At 55.3% G+C, this 19,360-nt stretch overlaps 1 protein-coding gene across 3 annotated transcripts in view; it reads left to right on the top strand.

Annotated features, from left to right (window-relative positions):
* Positions 1-19,360, top strand: part of Igsf9b (immunoglobulin superfamily, member 9B) — a 115,458-nt gene that overhangs the window by 60,873 nt on the left and 35,225 nt on the right. For all 3 annotated transcript variants that reach the window (XM_005378583.2, XM_013511162.1, XM_013511161.1), the window contains 6 exons: positions 8,952-9,149; positions 10,849-10,995; positions 16,248-16,399; positions 16,610-16,727; positions 18,087-18,228; positions 18,492-18,637. In XM_005378583.2, the coding sequence (XP_005378640.1) occupies positions 8,952-9,149; positions 10,849-10,995; positions 16,248-16,399; positions 16,610-16,727; positions 18,087-18,228; positions 18,492-18,637 (903 nt within the window). The remainder of the gene's footprint in view (positions 1-8,951; positions 9,150-10,848; positions 10,996-16,247; positions 16,400-16,609; positions 16,728-18,086; positions 18,229-18,491; positions 18,638-19,360) is intronic.

Here is a 19,360-nt window from a genome sequence, read left to right as displayed (position 1 = left end):
CTTGCCCACGCGTGCGGGCCGCCAGAGGTCGGGTCGCGCTCGCCGGGCCAGGGGTGCCCCGGAAGAGCGGCAGAGGTTGGGCCGAGGGGCGCCCGCTCTGGGCTCGCCCCGCCTGGCATCACCCGCGCCGGTGCTGGCCACTCTGGGGCCGGGCAAAAGTTCCCCGGGCGCGCCGACCCCCGCCGCCCTTCCAGGCTGAGAGGCCGCCTGCAGCGAGGCGAGCTCTGCACCCGGAGCGGGGCGCGGCTGCTCCTTCCGGGGAGCCGCGCTAAGGGAGTCAGCGCGCCCGGGAGGCGTGCGTGCGCGCGCGGGCTTCTGCCAGAAGCGGGGCAGAGTGCCCCGCGAGCCTCTGGGTGGCACCCTGCTCCCGGCCCTTGTATGGCAGTAGCAGCGGCGCTGGAGGCTGCTGGCTCCCGGCGCGCAGACACCGCCCGGCCCGGCCCGGCCCGGCCGCTCCTGCCGGCTCCCAGGGCCTCGGAGAGGTCCGCAGTGGGACGCGCTCCCTGCGGCGCGGCGCTACTCGGTCTGCGGTTTTTGTCGCCTTGTGCAGTTCGTTTGTGCGTTGGGGGGTTATTTGAGAAAGTTTCCGGATGGAATATGTCTCCTGTGCTGCTTGGGAGGGGGCGCCTGAAAACAGAACAGCCAAGGAAGGGTGAGGAGAGGATGATTTCGTCAAGTGCTCTGTTGATCATGGGGCTTTGAAACCCCATGACTCAGGCGGGGACACCATGACGGGGTGACTGCAGAATCTGGGCGAGATGGGGCGGGTGCAGGGAGGGCTGGGTGTGCCCGAGAGAGTCCTCGCCTCCTTCTCCCGCTCCCCTGTCCGCGTGCAGTCTTCCATGCCCTCGTCCTCCTCCCCTCAGCTCTTTGGTATGTTCCTGGTATGGGACTGTCAGTGGAAGCACACAAGGATGTGCTGCGATCTTTGAATAAAGAGACACAGAAGGGAGGCTCGGAAATAGCTCCCAAACCTGAGCCAGAGTGGGGGCAGTGGACTTTTTTGCAAGTTTAATCACAGAGTCAAGGAAAACGGGGTTGTATTGCAGGGGCACACAGAATGACAAGACAGGAGGAGGGAGTTCCCCACGGTGAAGATTGCTGGGATGAAGGGTGGAGAGGTTCTCTGCTCTGCTACTTAGCCTGCAGCTCTCTCTGAAGCTGGGGAGACATGATTGCTTTTGGGGTCTTTTTAGCTGAAAGTGGCTCTACGCATGGTGGTGAACAACCTAAGTTTAGAGTTAATTTTCTGGATTCAGATCTTGGCTCTACCACTGACCCCATGACCTTGGACAAATTGCTCAACCTCTAAATGTCATTTGTCTCAGTGGGAAATGGGTTAACAGTATGAGCTTGTAGATTTCTTTTTTGTTGTTGTTGAAGAGTTAGTGCTATAAAGAAATGAGTGGTTACCTGTTATATAGTATGTGCTTATGAAACATGATTATTTCACTATCACTCCAATAACTGGCTCCTCCTCACTTTCTTTCTCTTGCGCTATTCAGGGAACCAGGAACTGGTGGGACGTTCAGAAGGCTATCTGGAGCTGAGACTCCTTTTGGGCTGACCTTGTCCCCCACATTGCACAGGCACACATCTGTGTAGAGTGTGTGGCCTCAGAGCTGCTTGGAAGTCCTTCCCAAGGTCCACGACACTGAGTATGATGAGGGCAGGAGGCTGTGGAAGGACACAGAGCCCAGCCCCTGGAGGGGTGGGTGCCCGCTTACTCAGGAGTATCAGCCAGAGTTGGGGCGCTGCTGAGCTTTGGGAGAGATCTCAGCTGTCCTCAGACTGAAGTCACTGAAGGGGTGACTTCTGGGGAGATCCCTGAACTGGAGGGCCTTGAGGTGCCTCTCTAGGATCTGGCTTCCAACAGAGGGTGAAAGGAGGAGGCCCACCAGGCTGGGGTGGAACTCAACCTACTCCCATGGGGTGGGGGGGGCGGATTGGCCTCTTCTTTCCTTTTGATTTCTTGGAGGGTATGTAAGGAGGTGGTGAGGTCAGTGGAGAGGTGCAGAGGTGAGGAGGAGAGGGCTACTGTCGGGTCCTCAGCATCCCAGGTGGGAGGACTCTGCACCAGGCCCAGCTGACCTGACCCTCAGGCAGGGGAGGGAAGTCTGGTTTTCATCCCCAAGGCTACCTTCTGTCTGCCATTGAGTCTCTGGATTACCCTGACTCCAGCATCCTGAAATCAAATGAGTTCTGACTCAGAGCCTGCTGCTAGTTGAAGCAGTGTCCTCTACTTTCTACCTGGTGTGACCTACCCTTCTTCCTTTCCAAAACAGAGATGGGAGAGAGGAGGTTCAAACCTAGGGGGCAATTGAGAAGAACGTGACTGGGGACGTGCCAGTGGGTGTGTGCATGCATGTGTGTGTATGCATATGCATGTGTGTCCCGTGCCCACATGTTGAAGGCAAGACTGTGTCTGGCAGCATGCATGCTGCGAGATGCTGGGGTGGGGTTGTTGGATGGGGCATGGTGTGGGGCAGTGGGAACTGTTGGCTTTCAGCTGCTGGCTGGTGGCCTGACATAGGCCAGGCTGTGGAGTTGTTAGGACCCAGGTTCTGGGTGCTTTCATGTTTATGGCTCCAAGACAGAAAGCAATGGGAAGCTGGGATCTGGTTACCCAAGGAGCAGAGGATGCCTCTTGGGGAGATGTGCAGTAGCATCTCTGCCCCCAGCCTGCACCTCGCTGTCTGTCCTGGTGTCTGCCTTTCCCGTCTGCCCTCTACCAGGGCACCAGCCAGGGCACTAGCACTCAGAGCCTGGCCCGCTTTTTCTCAGCCTTGCTGGGCACCTACTTGCCTCCTCACAGTTTTCCTGCTTGCTGTGGGGGTGAAGATGAACCAAAAGAAGGCTGGGCCTGAGAGTGAACCAGTTCTCTTTTCCATGAGAGCCTCCCCCACCTCGCTCGTCCTGTGTCTGTCTCAGCCAGAGTGCAGGGTCTCCAGGGAGCGAGCGCCCCTGACTGCTTCCTAGGATGGGCTGAGTAACTTGTGTGAGGATCTAAATGGTGAAAAAGCAGTAATTGGTGAGAGCTTCCAGCTGTCTGGAGGTGTGTATATGTGTGTATGCAGATGCATGCGCATGCGCACCTGTGCGTGCATATTCATGTGCCTGTGGATACACTGCATATGCACATATACCCATATGCATGCATGCATGTGTGCACACCTGTACGTATACATGTGTGTGTCTGTGTATTCCTGTATGTGCATGTGTGTGTACAGCATTATGTCTATGTACATGCAGGTGCAAGTGCCTGTGTGTTGTGTGCACATGTGTGGAATGTGGGGGCATGGCAAGGGCAGTTAGGTACAGGTGTGAGGTAGCAGCCACTCCTCCTGAGGGCTGTGGGTGGCAGTGAGACTACACATGCTCCAGCAGACTCTGTGCTCTGCAGCTGAAGTGAGGAGCCCAGCACTCACTAGCCCAGGGCTGTGTTGCAGGATGCCTGAGGTTCCGGAGACCAAGCCTGAATAATGAGAGAGGGGCTGAGCTGGGGAGGGGTGCTGGAAATGGCCTGTCTTGCCAGGAGGAGGGTTGTGGCATCGATAGCCCTGTATGGCGTTCTCCAGGTAGAGTAGGGGCTGTGTCCCTGGGGAGAAGGGGGAGGATGCTGGGGAGGCAGCTCAGTGGCAAGCCCTACTCTGGGTACTGCCCATGCTGTGGGCCTGGTCTGCCGGAGGCACTGACCTATTTTTCTCAGGAATCTTCCTGCTCTCTCTTGCATGAATAAGCAAGAGTGTGGTGAGCAGATATGGGGCTGAAGTGCGGGTTTTGAGAAAGAGCCCCTGGGGGCCGGGGCTGGGAGGGATGACCCAGCCAGGTTGCCTTTAGCCCCGCCTCTGTCCCTGAGGTCCTCTGGCCTCCCTCCTGGTCACATGTGCCCGAGGGCACACAGGCATACACCGTCAAAGGTGAGTCACTGTCCTCTTTTTCTGGCTTCAAAGTAGGGAATGTTGATGCTTCGCTGGGAGTAAATATGTAACTTCAGCCTCCTGCTTAGTGATGGTGCCTTTCGGGCCCCTCAGCAGTAGCCTGGCCTTGTGGCAGGTCCAGCCTGCTCTTGTGGCAGGTCCAGCCTGGTGTGCCCTCCCTTGGTGGCCTTGCAGGCTGTTACTTGCCTGCTTGGGGGCACACAGCATGGGGCAGGCGTCCACCCAGGTGGTGGGGTGCAAGTTGTGGGGGTGGGGGTGTTGCTTCACATATCTGCTGAGAGCCATTAAAGGAACAGAACTGAGATTAGATTACTGACTTCCTTCCTGGCAGTGGCTCCTGGGGAAAGGGCTCTTGGAAATACAATCTAGCAGAGCAAATTAAAGTTGCTAACAGCACCGCTGGCTCCCTGGCTGCTGCCAGAGCCCAGCTGGAAGGGTGAGTGGGGAGCTGGGGTTCCTGCCCACCTTCCCAAGTGCCTTGCTGTTCACGATGTTGCCAGGTTTTCTGGCTAGGCCCACTCTGGGCTTACTGATCCCTCAGAGGTGTGATGGGTAGAGGGTCCCGTCTATGAGGGGTGGCCCTCTAAGAGGGGTGGTGGTCCTCTCTAGAAGCACAGGGATAACCAGAAGGGCCTCTGAGCCTCCTGCTGGTAAGGAGGAGGGCAGGGCACCTGGTGTCCTGGGCATGGGTCTCTGCTCCTTGTTGGACCCTCAGGTGCTCATCACCCTGGCATGGGCAGTGGGGAGCTAGCCCTCTGCCTGCCTTGAGCGGGCACCTCCCACTTGGTGAGTGCCAAGTCTGCCAGCTTCCTGGGATCTCCTGGAGCTCCTGGCTTGTTGAGGAGGAGGGATCGGGGACTATTGGGGGCTGAGCCTTTTTTGGGCTCAGCAGGGATTATTTTTAGGTTGGCAGATGGAGGTGGCAGTGGCTGTCGCTGGTATTATTAGACAACAGGCCTGTGGTTTGAGAGTCTGGTGCCCAGAGGAGGAGGAAGAAGAGGAGGCTGCCACTGGGTCTGTACTAATGAGCTGCAGAGCCTGGTGCTCAGCTGCATCCCTCCCTTCCCTATCCCACCACCAGAATGCAGGCTGGGGTTCCAGGGTCTTAGACATAGCCTCATTCACCCCTGTCCAGCTGCCTTCTGAGAAAAGGCCCACTCTGACAGCCTTCTCTAGTTCTCCTGGGCTGTAGGATCTGGACTTTTGGAACCTGTTCAGAGCATGGGGTTGGGGCAGCTGAGCTCTTCCTCAGTGCTGTAGGAAGCATGGTGGTGAAGGAGAGGCTTTGGTCACCTGGCCTGAGTGGAACAGGATGGGAATCCTGATCCTAGCACCTGTTACCTGGGTTATTTGGGGAAGCCATATAGCCTCCCATGCAGACAGCTAACCTGGTGCTGGGACCATCTGTAGATATGTAGTGAGATTTATGCATTTCTAGCACAGAGCCTGGTGTGGAGTAGTGCTTTGCTGTGTGTTCAGTTTGCCCGCTAGCCCAGGTGTTTTCTGCCTGCCCTCTGGCTTTGAGCATTTCCCCTTCTCAGGACCCATCCTTCTCTAGCTCTTCTCTGGTGGGTGAGCTCCAGGTTGTGAGTGTTGAGTGTGGGGCTGTGCCAGGCCTTGGAAGGCCTTATGGTTCTGGGGCCACAGGGGGTCTGCTGGCAGCCATGGCCTCAGATACCCACTGGGTGTCGCCTGGCCTGGGAATGGAGACTTGTACTCTGTGGGGCTTCTCAAAAGGTCAGCCAGCCCACAGGGGGCCACCTCAGTCTCCTGCCCTAGCTTTTTCCTCCCTGCCAGGTGGCTTAGCTCCAGATTAGGGAGGGAAGACCTCCAAGGTGCATATTAGCTAGGCTCAAGGTGCAGTTTACTGGCTTCTCAAAAAGGGGCTGCACCGCATAGCCTCTTCCTGCCTCACTGTACCCCCACCCTACCCCCGCCCATTGCCAAGGCCAGTTTCTTCTTGGAGGGAGACGGCCTGGCCCCTGGGCTGCTGTGAGGGGTCTGAGCGCCCCTGTGTCACCTCCCCAGCCTTCTCCCTTGTTCTCCCTGCTCTGAGGGTCTGTCTCCGACCCAGTGCCTTGTCGTGCTGTGCGCAGCCAGGCTGGGCTGTGTCCAGCTTGCAGGAGGCCCATCTGTGCCTCTTCCTCTGCTTCTCAGTCTCTCTGGCCTGGGTTTGGGTTTGGTTACTCCTGTGTTTGACTTTACTTCTCCTCTTTCAAGCCCCTCTTCCCCTTTACTGCCAGCCTGATTACTTTGTCCCTTTTCCTCACCCTGAGCTTTTCTGGAGAGTGTTGTATTAGACATACTTGGCTCAGAAAGGATCAGGCTTTGGAGAAGTGCTTGTGGGTGATGGAGTGACAGTGCTGTGCACTGCGTGTGCACTTGTGCACATGTGTGCATGTGTGTGTGTGGAGAGGTGAGGAAGAGCAGGTGAATATTTTAGAATCCAGAAAGCAATGTGTGGAGGCCAGGTCCTGGCTGCCCCACTGCCTCCTTTCAGAGAAGCTGTCTCATTCATTCTGTGTCCTCTCTGGGGTGTCCTCTCTGCAGCTCTTCTCTAGGGTGGACAGGGTCCTTGAGTGGAGCTGCTGGGTGAGTGGGTGCCTGGTGGCTTGGGGTGGGCTTCATGCCGGAGGCTCCCTGTTCAGCCTGGGGCTGGCTGGGCTGGAGGGAGGTGGGGCCTGGCGTCCTCACCACGCCTGGGAAGGAAGGTGTGAAGGAGCTGCCTCATTGCCATGCAGGGAGAATGAGGCGGTGCTGGGTGCAAATGAGCAGCTGGCACTGTGGGAACCCAAGTGAAGGCCGCTGACCTCTTGGCATCACCTCCGGTGCCCTCCATCCCAGCAGCCCATTCTGCAGAGCCAGCCTGCACTGTTAGGGGTTCCTGGCTGCTTCAAAGCTGTAGAGCCACAGATCCTGTTGTGTGGCCCACTCTGCCCCTCCCCAGGACCCCTGGCGCCTGAGAGTGCCCCCCTTTGCATACCCCAGGCATCTATAGTTTTTCTCATCTGTGCTGCAGACACTATTGTTGCACACACAGATGTGCACACGTACTCACATGTGTGCACAGGTGCTGCTGCTCCTGCTTGCTGTGGTGGTCATTGCCTACCCCTTCCAGGTCAGCATTGGCCTTTGTGCTCCTGGATGCAACTGCAGACTCCTCCTTCCCAGGTGCCCTGGTTTGGGGAGGTGCCTGCTGCAGGCCCCCCCGCGCCCCGCCCCAACACCCCTCCAGGGTCTGCATGGCCAAGGGAGCCTGAAGCAGGCCGGGGGTGGGGAGCTGGAAAACCTGCTGGGGCCCTGGGCAGGTGAGTGCAACACTCTGCTCTGCTCCAAAAATACTCTGTGATCTTAGCTCTTTCTCTAGAAAACAGTGATGTCACCAGGAGCCAATGGGCTTCTGGAAGGGCTTGCCTCCGCCTCCTCCTTCCGCAAGTTGCAGGGGGTTGGGAGAGAGAACAGGACGCAGAGACGCACAGATAATAGACAGATACACCTGGAACTCACAGACATGCAGCAGAGACAGAGCCCCTCACACAGAAAAGCAGCCCGACAGACAGCCATGGGCCCTGCCCCCCACACAATGGCACACAGTCTGGTACAACCCGAAATGGAGACAGGCAGCCAGGTAGACAGACTGATTCATGTGGTGGGAGCAAGAGTAAGAGAAAGAGAGAGAGATGCTGACTGAGGGACATGGGGAGGAAGACAGATAGACAACAGAGAGAGGAAAAGGGAGAGGGAGAGAGTGCCAGAAAGAGTATAAGACAGACATATGAGCTAGTGATAGATGGACAGAGAGACACAGAGGAGACAGACAGAAAAGGAACAGAGACAAATCCAGAGGAGACACAGACACACACACATGGCCAGGCAGACATGAAGGGCAGATAGAGCTGGAGCCCTTTGGGTCAGGGGTGTCTGAGCTCCACTGCAGCCCTGTTTAGTCCCGGGAGGGAACTGGCATGGGCTGCTGTCCAGGTGTTGCCTGGGTGTCTATGCTCAGCTGGGGTAGAGGAGAGGTGTGTGGAGAGCTGTGGTCAGTGTGGGAGTGGTGGGTGCTGGAAAGCAGGGCCGAGGCCACCCCTTGGCTGTCCCTGTCACTGGCTGTGCTAGGCTAGGTGACCTTGGGTCTCCCTCACCTTGGCAGTCCCAAGGTTGAGGAGTGTCTGCTGGAGGAGGCTGCATCCTGCTTGGGGCCCAGGGTAGAGCTGCATTGAGTGGGCGGCACTCCTATGGGTCAGCCTTGCCTCTGGGCTCTCCTGCTTGCAGCTTGGGCGGGGGTGGGGCTTCTGCAGCCAGGATTGGTGGTCCCTCCATCTCCCTCCTTCTGATGTCCTCTGCTAAAGCTTGGTAGGGGTTGCCTCGGGCCTCCCTCCTCACCCGCAGCATCTATTGTCCTGATGGTAATGTCTGGGACATCTTGGGGAATCGGATAGATTTGAGGCTCGAAAACCCGAGGACTGCAGCCTTCCCTCCCCGCTGCAGCAGGGCTGGCGCAGTGCTGGGAGGAGGGGCTGCAGAGGCCTGCTCGGCCGGTGGGGTTTCCCTCTGGTGTTGCCGGAGCAGCCTGGTTTAGCTTGTTAGGGATTCCCTGCTCCTGTGTGCAGCGCGCTGGTTTAGTGCTGGAGCACCAGGCTGAGGGCGGGGCAGAGGAGACGCTGGCTCTGTGGGAATCATCTTGCTTCAAGAGGAATGCTGCATACCCCTGGCGGCTCCGCCCAGGATGGGACCTCCACCTTCCTGTCCTCAGTTCCTTTAGACCCTGGGGGAGGCAGGATTATGCCTGCTGCCTTCTGGGGTGGGAGAGAGATGTTCTAGCTTTTTCCCTGGCTACCCCTGTTTGCGGGGCCCCAGGATAGAGGGGGTGTGAGTGAGATGGTGCAGGGCCTTGGGGGGCTGAAGAGGCAGGACTGAGGAGGGAGACAGAAGCCTCTCTGACCTGGGCATGGGGCTACTGGGGCAGGAGCGCTGCCACCCTCCCATGTCCCAACTTGGCTGTCCCCATAGGCGCCCACGGCCTGCGAGAGGAGCCTGAGTTTGTGACCGCTCGTGCTGGCGAGAGTGTGGTCCTGCGATGCGACGTGATCCACCCCGTGACGGGACAGCCCCCGCCCTATGTGGTAGAGTGGTTCAAGTTCGGGGTCCCCATCCCTATCTTCATCAAGTTTGGCTACTACCCGCCCCACGTGGACCCTGAGTATGCAGGTAAAATGGGGGTGCAGAGGGCTGTTCTGCACTGTTGCCCTCTGTGCTTGGGCCTGCTGTTTTGTCCACCCCAGCCTTGGTGGTCGCCTGAGGTCCCCAATGCCCCCACCTGTGTGCTGTACTCTTTTTAGTGCAGTGGCACCAGGCCAAGGGGCGCGGGGCAGAGGTGGCTGCGGGCTCTGTGGGAAGCATCTTGCTCTGCCAGTCCTTTCTCCTCAGGGTCTGTTGTCTATTTCCTTCCATTCCTGCCTTTTCTCCTGTCTTTGAACTCTGCATTTTCACTAAGTGGTGGAGGCAAGGACACAGGAGAGGTCACTGGAGGAGAGGCGGGTGTGATACAGCAAAGGATGGAGAAGGCCAGGAATGCAGGGTATTCTAGACAGGGTCTCTGTGGGGAGGGTGCAGGGACCCCTATCCAGAGAAGCAGGGAGTCATGGCCCCACGCACTACCAGGTATGGCACAGTCAGGGGTTCAGGAGCTGCCATTGCCTGTGCCAGCTCCCTCTCTCCGGGTTCTGAAGCTGGGTATCCTCCTGAGTGCCCCTGCCCCCCCCCCCACTGTGAGTCTCCAAGCTTGCTTGTGTCTGCCTTGCAGTGACTCTGGTTTCCCTGTGACTCACTGCTGCCGTCTGCCAGTCTGGGGTGCATGTACGCGCGCGCACATACACACGCACTCACACATACACACCCACATGCACACACATGAACACATATACATACACACACGCACACATACACACTCATGTGCAGGCGCACACACCCATGCACACACAAGTGTATGCTGAGGTCCAGAGGAAGGGAGGAGACAGAAAGGACTCTGCATTCACACTTGTCTGTCAGAATTGCCTCTCTCCTGACATTTCCCTGTTGGTCTCCTCCACGCTCTCCTTCTGGCCAGGGTTGCTGATGGCTTGGGCCTTGGGCTGACTGCCAGTCCCAAGGCAGGACGCAGAGGTGGCTCTTGACCTGGAGTCTGAGGCAAGGCAGGAGCTGATTCTGAGGAAGGGGCTTCACTTCCTTCATGTCCCAAGGGCAGGGCTGGCTTCCTAATGGAACAGAGGAAGGGTGGTTTGGGGTCTTGCTGTGCCTCTCAACCTGTCCCTTGCCCTTGGGGTTCTAGGCCCATTACTCTCAGCTCCTGGAGTGCTGGGCTTTGGTGAGAGTTTTACCTGGCAGCAGAACTTCGAGGACGTGATGTTGGGGGCCTCACCCCTGTGGGAAGGGAGGTGGGAGGGCGCTGGGCAGGGCCGTCCTGGGCACCCGACTGGGGCAGCAATGTTGTCTGATCTCTGTGGGGCCTGTGGTTGCTCCAAGCTTATCCTCTTCTGTCTCCACCTCTCCTTTTTCTCTCTCTCCTTTCTCTCACCTCTGTATCCATCATGCATCATGCTTTTCTTTTGCCCTAAGAGCTCTGCAAAGAATAGGTGTATTCTAATGGGCCAAGGCTTTTCTCAGTGCTGAGCAGCTCCCTGGCTGCGGTGGGGCCAGCTGAGAGGGGACAGTGGCTCCCCAGGAGGAGGGTATCCTGCCTCTCCCTTTGCTACCTGCTGCTGGTGGAGGTGGGGCTGCTGCCATCCCAGGGCCCTGCCCTGGGAACTGGTCACGGAGTGTCCCTGCCTTGGCTGAGTTGGGAAGTGGGGAGGAGCTGCTGACCTGGCCCTGATGGCCTCTCTGGCTTCTGTCTACTCTCTTCCCCCAGGCCGGGCCAGTCTTCATGATAAAGCATCCCTGCGGCTGGAGCAGGTGCGCTCTGAGGACCAGGGCTGGTATGAGTGCAAAGTGCTCATGCTGGACCAGCAGTATGACACCTTCCACAACGGCAGCTGGGTGCACCTCACCATCAATGGTGCGTATGGGCCTCTTCTGGGGTGGGGGCTGCTCTGGAGGAAAGCCCTGTCCTGCCTGCCTGCTCGACTGTCCCTGACCCTGCTGCTGCAAGCTGGAGGCCCAGGAGATCCTGACTGGCTCCTGTCATTCTCCCCTGCCGCTTCTCTTCATGGAGCCCCTGGGTCCCTGGGGTGCATAGGAGCGGCAAGCCCTGTGTGCCAGGTGGTGTCTGAACTTCTCTGGGGACGTGTGCTCTGCTTCTGCACACCTAGAGTTAAGGTTAAGGCTCTGTGGGGTGCCAAATCACCTGGCCTGGGGTCACCTGCCTGCCTAGAATGAGCCCTCCCTCCCGTGGGACTTCAGAAGTTTCTCTTCTTAGGTGGATGTTGTAGTTCCTTGTTAAGTGCATTTATTTGAGTAATAAGTTTTGAAGGTCCGTTATGTGCCCAGCCCTGCACTAGATGAACAGTAAATGCTGCCTCTGCTTGTATGGGCTTTACCAACTCATAAAATGTAGGAGCAGATTTAGTCGCTATTATTTATGACTCCGGTTGAGTGGATCCTGCTGTGTACAGGTACTTTTCAAGTATTGGTGGGGGTGGACAAGCCGGGGTGAGCTTACCTAGTTCCCAAATTGGCCTAGGCTATGGGCCTGGGTCCATGGTGTTCAGAGCCGGGAAGCTGGGCTTTCAGGGTCTCTGGCAGAGACAGTTCCTGCTTTGTGACCCTGGGAGTCCCTGCCTGGGAGGGGGATGCTCTGGAGTAGCCGGAAGGATGAGCAGCCATCCCCACAGAGGGAGGGCAATGGGATCTTTTGCTTTGGTTTTACTTTGCTCTTTTGGCCTGACACTTACTCTTTATTTAATTGGTGGCAAAAGTATACTGAGCATCACCATATTGCAATACCGTGCTAGTCTTTGATGCTTTGAGGGCATGAGTGTTTGGATCTGCCACACGCAGTGTGGTGCTTATGTTTTGGTGTATGAGGCTGTGGATACTGTGGTTAGAAGAGAGAAATTGATGTCACTCCTGGCTTGGAAGCTTCTTTTGAAATTGATCTGCCCAGAAGCATGGCTCATTTCCCCTACCAATCAGTAGTAAGGTTGTAGACCTGTGTTCCTTCTAGGTCTGAGAACTTATCTAGGGTCTTAGAAGAACAAAGTATTTTTACATTTAATATAATTTTATGTTTTTGCAATGCTAGGAATCAAACGAGGGCCTTATAGATTCCAGCCAGTCACTGGACCACTCGGTCCTCGAGCTGAGTCCTTTAGCAAGGGGGCTGGCCTGTGGGGCAGGAGACTTTAAAGACAGTGTTTGCTCAGGCAGTAGATGGGGATGGCTCCTGCCAGTCAGCCCCCAGAGCCTGACTGCAGGCAGATTTTAAATCTTGGGTGCTTTGTCCTTCACACCCAGCCAGCTTTGAGTCACCCCCCTTTGATACCAACTGTTGTATGTACTCCTCTTAATATTAGTCAATAGATCACAATTACGAAGGTAAATCCTGTGCTCCAAGCTTCGCTGATTGAACACTAAGCCAAGCGTCGTGACGTGCCTCCCTTTCTCCCTTGTGCCCTTCCTTTCCCAAGCGGAAGGAAGGAGTGAAGCCACCCGGAGGAGCAGCCTGGTTGGTTGGTAGTGTCTAGGCCAGTATGCAGATAGCACGGTCAAATTACTTATGTGACCAGAAAGGAGAGTTTAGTTTGGAGTCGTGTGTTCCATCTAATGCCTGTCTTAGCAGGAGTGGGAGTTGGTTCTTTGGAAATTCCTAATTGCTCAGAGTGGATTCAGTGTGAGCAAGACTCCTGAAAGATTTGGTTTATTTCATAAGCCTGTTCCACGCTAGCCTTGTAATCCTAGGTGGGTCGGGTTACTTCTCTGAGCTTTGGTTTCCTCAGTTAAAAAACACTGGCTTTCGCAGGGTTGTCATGAGGATTCAGTGGAACTACATGAGCATGTATCTTGCACAGTGTCTGGCTCGTTAATTGCATGTGTAATTATGGGTAAAATGCTGGCCGGCTCTTCTGAAGAAAGGAAAAGGATAAAGCCAGATGAAGATTTTATTAGCAAACTCATCAGGCTGGGAGACAGAGAACTTTGGTCGTTGAAACATCCTTGTGAATCCAGCAATGACTACCCATTCAAGACCAATTCTTGAGGGGCTACTCTATGGCAGCCTCTGGGGACATGACAGGGGCTTTTAAGGAGACTTCCAGAAAGAATCAAGTCCAGAGACGATTGCCAGTGGGGTTGAGAACACACAGGAGGGACAGCTTCCTGGAAGAAGTGGCCTCTTCAGAGCCCTGGTCAGAGAGGGATTTAGCCAGGAGCTGGTGGGAGGTGGGGACTCTGGAAAGAGGGAACAGCCTATCTCAGAGCTCCGAGGGAGGAAGGAGCATGGCTCGTTCAGGGAACACAGGCAAGGGTAAGAAGTACTGGGCAGAAGTGCTAACGTGCTGCACCATCTGCCCATGCTCGAGAGCCAGATGTGGCATCAGACTGTGATAGAGCAAATGCCATGACCAAGGAGTTCGCTGTGCAGTAGGCAGAAGAGAGCAGATGCCTGCCTTCATGAGAGACATTTCTCTCCCTTTCTCCTGAGTTCTGAGGTTCCATCCAGCACAGAGATTTCCAGCATTCTCTTGCTTCCAAGCTAGAATGTCTAATGTCAGGCACTTTCTGACTGGGGTCACCTTTGGAAATTGAAAGGCCAGTGAAAAATTAGAATTACAGATGGTTTCATTCCCTTCTGTGTTTTCTTTGAAGACCAGTTGGGTGGAAAGAAACCCAATTATTTCTTTATCACATATAAAATGAGCGGGAAGCCCAAGCCAAGGCTTCCCTTAGGCCGATGAATTACTTGGAGGAGGGGCCAGCCTGTTTCTAACCTGCACTATTAATTATAGGGCACTTGCAGAAAGAATTAAGCCTGGAAATGCAGCTGGCAAGCTAACACCTAATTCAGTAAATAATCGAGAGTCAAACCATTATTTTTCTGAAAACTCGAAATTGTTCAAAGTACTTTCCTGATTAGCACCTAAATAATAAAGTAATTATGTAATTAGTAATTAATTTGTCACTCCAGGACGTAATTTAATTTATTATCTTTTCTTTTAAGTTTGATACCAGAGGTAATAGAGGCTGTGGCTGTGTGAAGTGTTTTTCAGGGGGCAGGCTGGGTAGGGAGGGCTCTGCAGGTGGTGAGCATGCCTGCCCAGGGCTTGGGATCAGGGTTCGAGGCTCCCTTTACAAGGGCTTGGGATGGCTTCCTGTCATGCTTCGTGTATTTGTAGATGCTGCTGGAGAGTTGGCTTTTTGAGGGCATGTTGTGCACACCTGTGTGTGTGAGGAAGTATGCTTCCTCCACATTCCAGTGTCCCTGTCTGCATGCCATGTGCCTGTGCTGGGCCAGGGGCTTTAGAGACTGTAGGCCAAAGTTTCTTTTCAGGATCTTGCTCTTGAGAGGTTCAGTGTATTTGCATTTCCAGTGCTCTGTGGTGTGTGTTGTACACCCTCATTCATTTCATTCATTCAACAAATGTGCGTTAAGCACTCTGCCAAGTGCTGCTCGACCAGGGAGTTGTTATAACCACTAATGGGGACAGATTAGAAACAAATAAGACGGGCTTCAGCTCGTAAGAAGTACTTTTTTTGTGTGTGGTTTTGTTTTGTTTTGTTTTGAGACAGGGTCTCACTGTGTCGTGCAGGCTACCTTCAACTTGCTTAGATAGCCCAGGCTGGCCTCAAACTCACAGTAATCCTCCTGCCTCAGCCTCTTGAGCACTGGGACAATTGGCATATGCCACCATGCCTGGCAAGAAGTGCTTTAAAGGAAACAAAACGGAGCAAGGTGTAGGGATGCTGGAGTGTCAGGTCAAATGAGCTGACCAGGTGAGGCAAAGGTGGCAGGGAGCAGATGTACTGAGCCCAGGCAGTGAGATCTGTGTATAGAGTTCTAAGCAGAGAGAACTGTACATGCAAGGGTGGTGAGGTTGGAAGTTCTCGCCATGTTGCAGGAAGATAAAAAAAGACACACGTGAGTAAAGCACAGTGAATGGAAGTGTATTGGGAGAGGGGCTTGGTGGGAAAGGACCCAATCCTAGTCTTGTGACTTGGTCTTCTTGAGGGCTTTGTGGAGGGGCAGGAGCCCTCCTGAAGTTTCTCAGTACTTCAGTGACTTGAAGGGGAGGGGATAACCAAGACTTGTTTTAAACATGTGCCTGAACTGAGCAAGATCTTTTCCACAAGCATTGTCTCATATATTCCTTGCATCAATTCTAGAGGGTGCAGGATTCCCAAAGTTATGTAGCTAGTTCTTTTTTTTTTTTTTTTTTTTTTTGAGACAGGGTCTCACTCTGTAATTCAGGCTGGCTTTGAACTATGTAGCCCCAGCTAGCCTCAAACTTGCAGCAATCCTCCTGTCTCAGCCTCCTGAATGCTGGGATTACAGGTGTGTACCACTAGGCCCAGCTTGCAGCTAGCTCTTGAGCTTGGGTCCCAAGCTTGAAGAGTCTTGAGGAACTCCAAGGCCAGTGTGGTGGGTCTCATGGTGTTCAGAAAGGGCCTGCCTTGCCCTGCTGGAAGACTGCAGCACCCATTGTCTGAAGGGTTAAGATGGATGGGGTTACTTGGACAAGCAGCTCAGGGGAATGGGACTGAGTCTCTTGAAGCTGATTATCTAAACGGTGGAGTTTCAATCACAGCTCCAGTGCAGAGGGAAGATGACCTGCATGGTTAGAGGGGAACTGAGGAGGCAGCTTCCCACCTTCATTATCCATGGGAGCCAGAGGGGAAGGCAGGTGGATGTTTTTGCTCTGTGCAGAACTAGACTGCAGGCTGGGGCCGGGTCTGTGTCAGCCTTAGGGCTAATGGCAAATGCTGGGGAAATGTGAGGGCTTGGCTGAGCCAGAGTGCAGGGGTGGGGCCCCCTGAGGGGAGACACTAAAGGGTGGTAGGAGTTTGTGGGGGGGCCTGTCCTGTTCATGTAGTGACCTTAGTGTGAGCACAACAGCTTCTCCTTGGTAGATGCTCAGTAAACATTTTGGTGGGAAGTAGCTAAGTTTGATGGGAAAAGCATAGAATTTGGCCCAGCTCGATAGAGACTGGATCCCAGGTCATCCCTCCCCTATGATCCTCACCAGCATGCTTTTACCCGCCTCCTGCTTTGCTCCTCAATTTCCTCACATCCTGCAGGTTGCAGTGAGAGTTCTATGCTTGCGTGCATGCATATGTGCATGATCCCATTCCTCACCTTTGTGGTCTCTCTTGCAGCCCCTCCCACCTTTACAGAAACACCCCCCCAGTACATCGAGGCCAAGGAGGGGGGTAGTATTACCATGACCTGCACAGCTTTTGGGAATCCCAAGCCTATCGTCACCTGGCTCAAGGAGGGGATGCTCCTCAGTGCTAGTGGGAAGTACCAGGTGAGCACCACTCATCCTGCTCTCTCTCCAGGTCCCCTCTCTCTGCAGCGGGCTGGCTGCAGGTGTCCTCCCTGTCACCTGCCTTCTGCATCCCCCAGTACACATGTCCCTCAGCCTTCCAAGCCCAGCTTCTCTGGCAGCATCTCTCTACAGTGGTAGCATTGGTGGGGCCCATGGGTGAGTACTGAGCTGTCTGTCCTTGGCCCCCAGGTGAGTGATGGCAGCCTGACGGTGACATCTGTCAGTCGGGAGGACAGAGGTGCCTACACCTGTCGGGCATACAGTATCCAGGGGGAGGCTGTCCACACCACCCACCTGCTTGTCCAAGGTAGGGGAATTCTTCAGCCTCTGTCCACGCTGAACTCTTGCAAGGGCCTTCTGGTGGAGACAGGCAGACTGGGAAGAGCTGCGCAGGGGCTCCTGGGTCCCGAGTACCTCATGGCCAGATCTCTAGTCCTGGCTCCCCTGGGAAAATGCATTGCAGAGTGCCAGGGAGGCCCTGGGCTGAGTAGGTTTCTGGTTTCTCTCTGTCTAGATGGCATCCCCTCTGTGCCTCCATCTCCCCGGGGAGGTGAACTTCCTTGGGTCATCTGTCCATTAGTGATGACATCATGTCTTGGTTACTTTTCTCTCATTGCTGAGACAAAATACCCGATGCCCAAAATTAAGGAAGGAAAAGTTCATTTAGCTCACAGTTTGTGGAGGTTTCAGTCCATACTTGGCTGGCTCCAAGGCAGAGTAGCACATGGCAGAGGGCAACAGTTCATGGCTGTGGAAGATAGCAAAAGCAACCAGAACAAAAGGGAGGAACAATGGCAAGCAGCGTCTTTCCCTCCCTTACGCTGTATGCAAACTGCCTGCCCCAGGGCAGGTATAGCACTCACATCCATAATTCCAACGTTGGACTATGAATCAATCATAAACTCTAAAAGCCCATCCCATGACTGCATGAGGCTTTGGGGAGACACCTAGACACAAAGCATAATACATCAATAAGCAAACATGGGGAGGCAATCCAAGCCCCAGGCATTTAAATAACAGCAAGGACATTTGGCAGAGCTGGGGTCTGCGTGGTCAGCACCATGAGATGCCAGGGTGTTGGGCTAGGCCCTCACTAGGGTGTAGGGTGGGTGGGGTCCCCTGGAGGGGATCTGCCTTCCCTACCACCATCTGCTGGGAGAGGGGCTGTGGGCAGCTGTGTCCCACTGACAGAGCTGCCATGGTAGTTCCCACACCAGCTAGGGCTGAGCGGTGACCAGGGCCAGAGGTCTCTGCAGCTTGGTGAAGTCTGGCCAACCTTGCCAGGGACTGCTGGAATTTCACCCTTCTCACTCTGCCCTATCCCAAGTTACCCTCTTAACCTCTGGGTGTTGAGCAGCCAGGATTCTGTCTTGTCTGGAGACCAGACTGTTTCTTCTCCTGCCGCAGTCTCCTGCCTAGGCCTTGCTGCGGCAGGGGTGGGCACAATGGGGTGTGTGTAGGCGGGGTCAGCTAGATGCTGGCTGGGACAGAGTGGGCAGAGTGCAGGCGTGGTGAGTGCCCGAGCCCCCTAGTGGCCAGAAGCAGCTCTGGGTGACTGCCAGGCCATGCTGCCTCTGGTGCCCCATTCCTGAGCACGTCTGAGCTTCATGGGGGCTGGGCAACCGTCCTCCATAGCAGAGATGATGTTGTTCCCCCTTCTCTCTAGGGCCTCCTTTCATCGTTTCCCCTCCTGAGAACATCACTGTCAACATCTCCCAGGATGCTCTGCTCACCTGCCGGGCAGAGGCGTATCCAGGCAACCTCACATACACCTGGTACTGGCAGGACGAGAACGTCTATTTCCAGAAGTGAGCAACACCCTTCCCTGCCCATCCTGGGGGTTCTCACTGTGGGTTTCCAGGGCAAGGGCTCTGAGCAGGGACTGTGCCATTTGCCCCAGGCTCTGGAGGCTTGGAGTGGCTGGATGGTGCATGTGTCTTACCTGCTTAGGCCAGAGAGGGGCCTGAAGGCGTGGGGGCTCGGGGAATGCTGGGGAACAGGGGTCTGGTGCCTCTGGGGAGGTGTAGGTGACTCACTGCTCCCTTTCCTCTGTCTCCTTGTGGTTTTGCAGTGACTTGAAGCTGAGGGTGCGGATCCTGATAGATGGGACGCTGATCATTTTCCGGGTGAAGCCAGAGGATGCTGGGAAGTACACTTGTGTTCCTAGCAACAGCCTGGGGCGCTCGCCTTCAGCCTCAGCTTACTTGACTGTACAGTGTGAGTATGGGTGGGCATTGCAGAAGGATTAAGCCACTTTGGCTGGACTGGGGGTGAAGGGCGGCAGAGACCAAGTGCCATTTAGGGGAGTACAGGTGGGAGAATGAATGGTGGAGGGAATGGGACAGTGGGGTGGGGCCAGGCCAAGCAGTTGTAGGCTGACCTGACACTTGCTGGGCATCCTCCATGGGCTAATTCGCACTTTGGGCTTCCAGGATAAGCAGACCCTGTCTCTGGCCAGTTGTCCTTTGGAGTGGAGTGGCTGCCCTTGCTTTGAATGCTGGCCCATGCTGCTGAGCCTTGAAGGAATCACTGTGGGGAGATTTTCTGGAGGGTCTGAGGGGTGCTGAGAGGCAGGCTGGGCCATTTTCCTGCCTGCTGTGCTCCGCTCTTCCAGGCTGTGGACAGTGTGTGGTGGGTAGAGGCCCTGTTCTGGGGTAACGAGCTCCCTCCAGTGGCCCGCGCGCCTCTCCAGGGCCACCGGGCTCCAAGTGAGTGAGCTGGTTCTCACACAGGATGATCAGCGCTGCTGAGTGAGCACAATAATTCACTTTGCTAATCTTTAATACTTGAGCGCTGCTGGTTGCTTTCCCACCCTCTGGCAAGCCGAGCATTGTGAGAGCAAGTGCGGGAGAAGGATGAGTAATGAGGATTAATGTCTTCCTTTTGATTCGAGGACAGCCCTGTCACTCAGCAACAAAGGCCCACATTTCTGCTGTGGGT

The sequence above is a fragment of the Chinchilla lanigera genome, unplaced genomic scaffold, assembly GCF_000276665.1.
Source record: "Chinchilla lanigera isolate Chin_1 unplaced genomic scaffold, ChiLan1.0 scaffold00011, whole genome shotgun sequence".
NCBI classification, from domain to species: Eukaryota; Metazoa; Chordata; class Mammalia; order Rodentia; family Chinchillidae; genus Chinchilla; species Chinchilla lanigera.
This window is presented reverse-complemented; position numbering and strand designations above follow the sequence as displayed.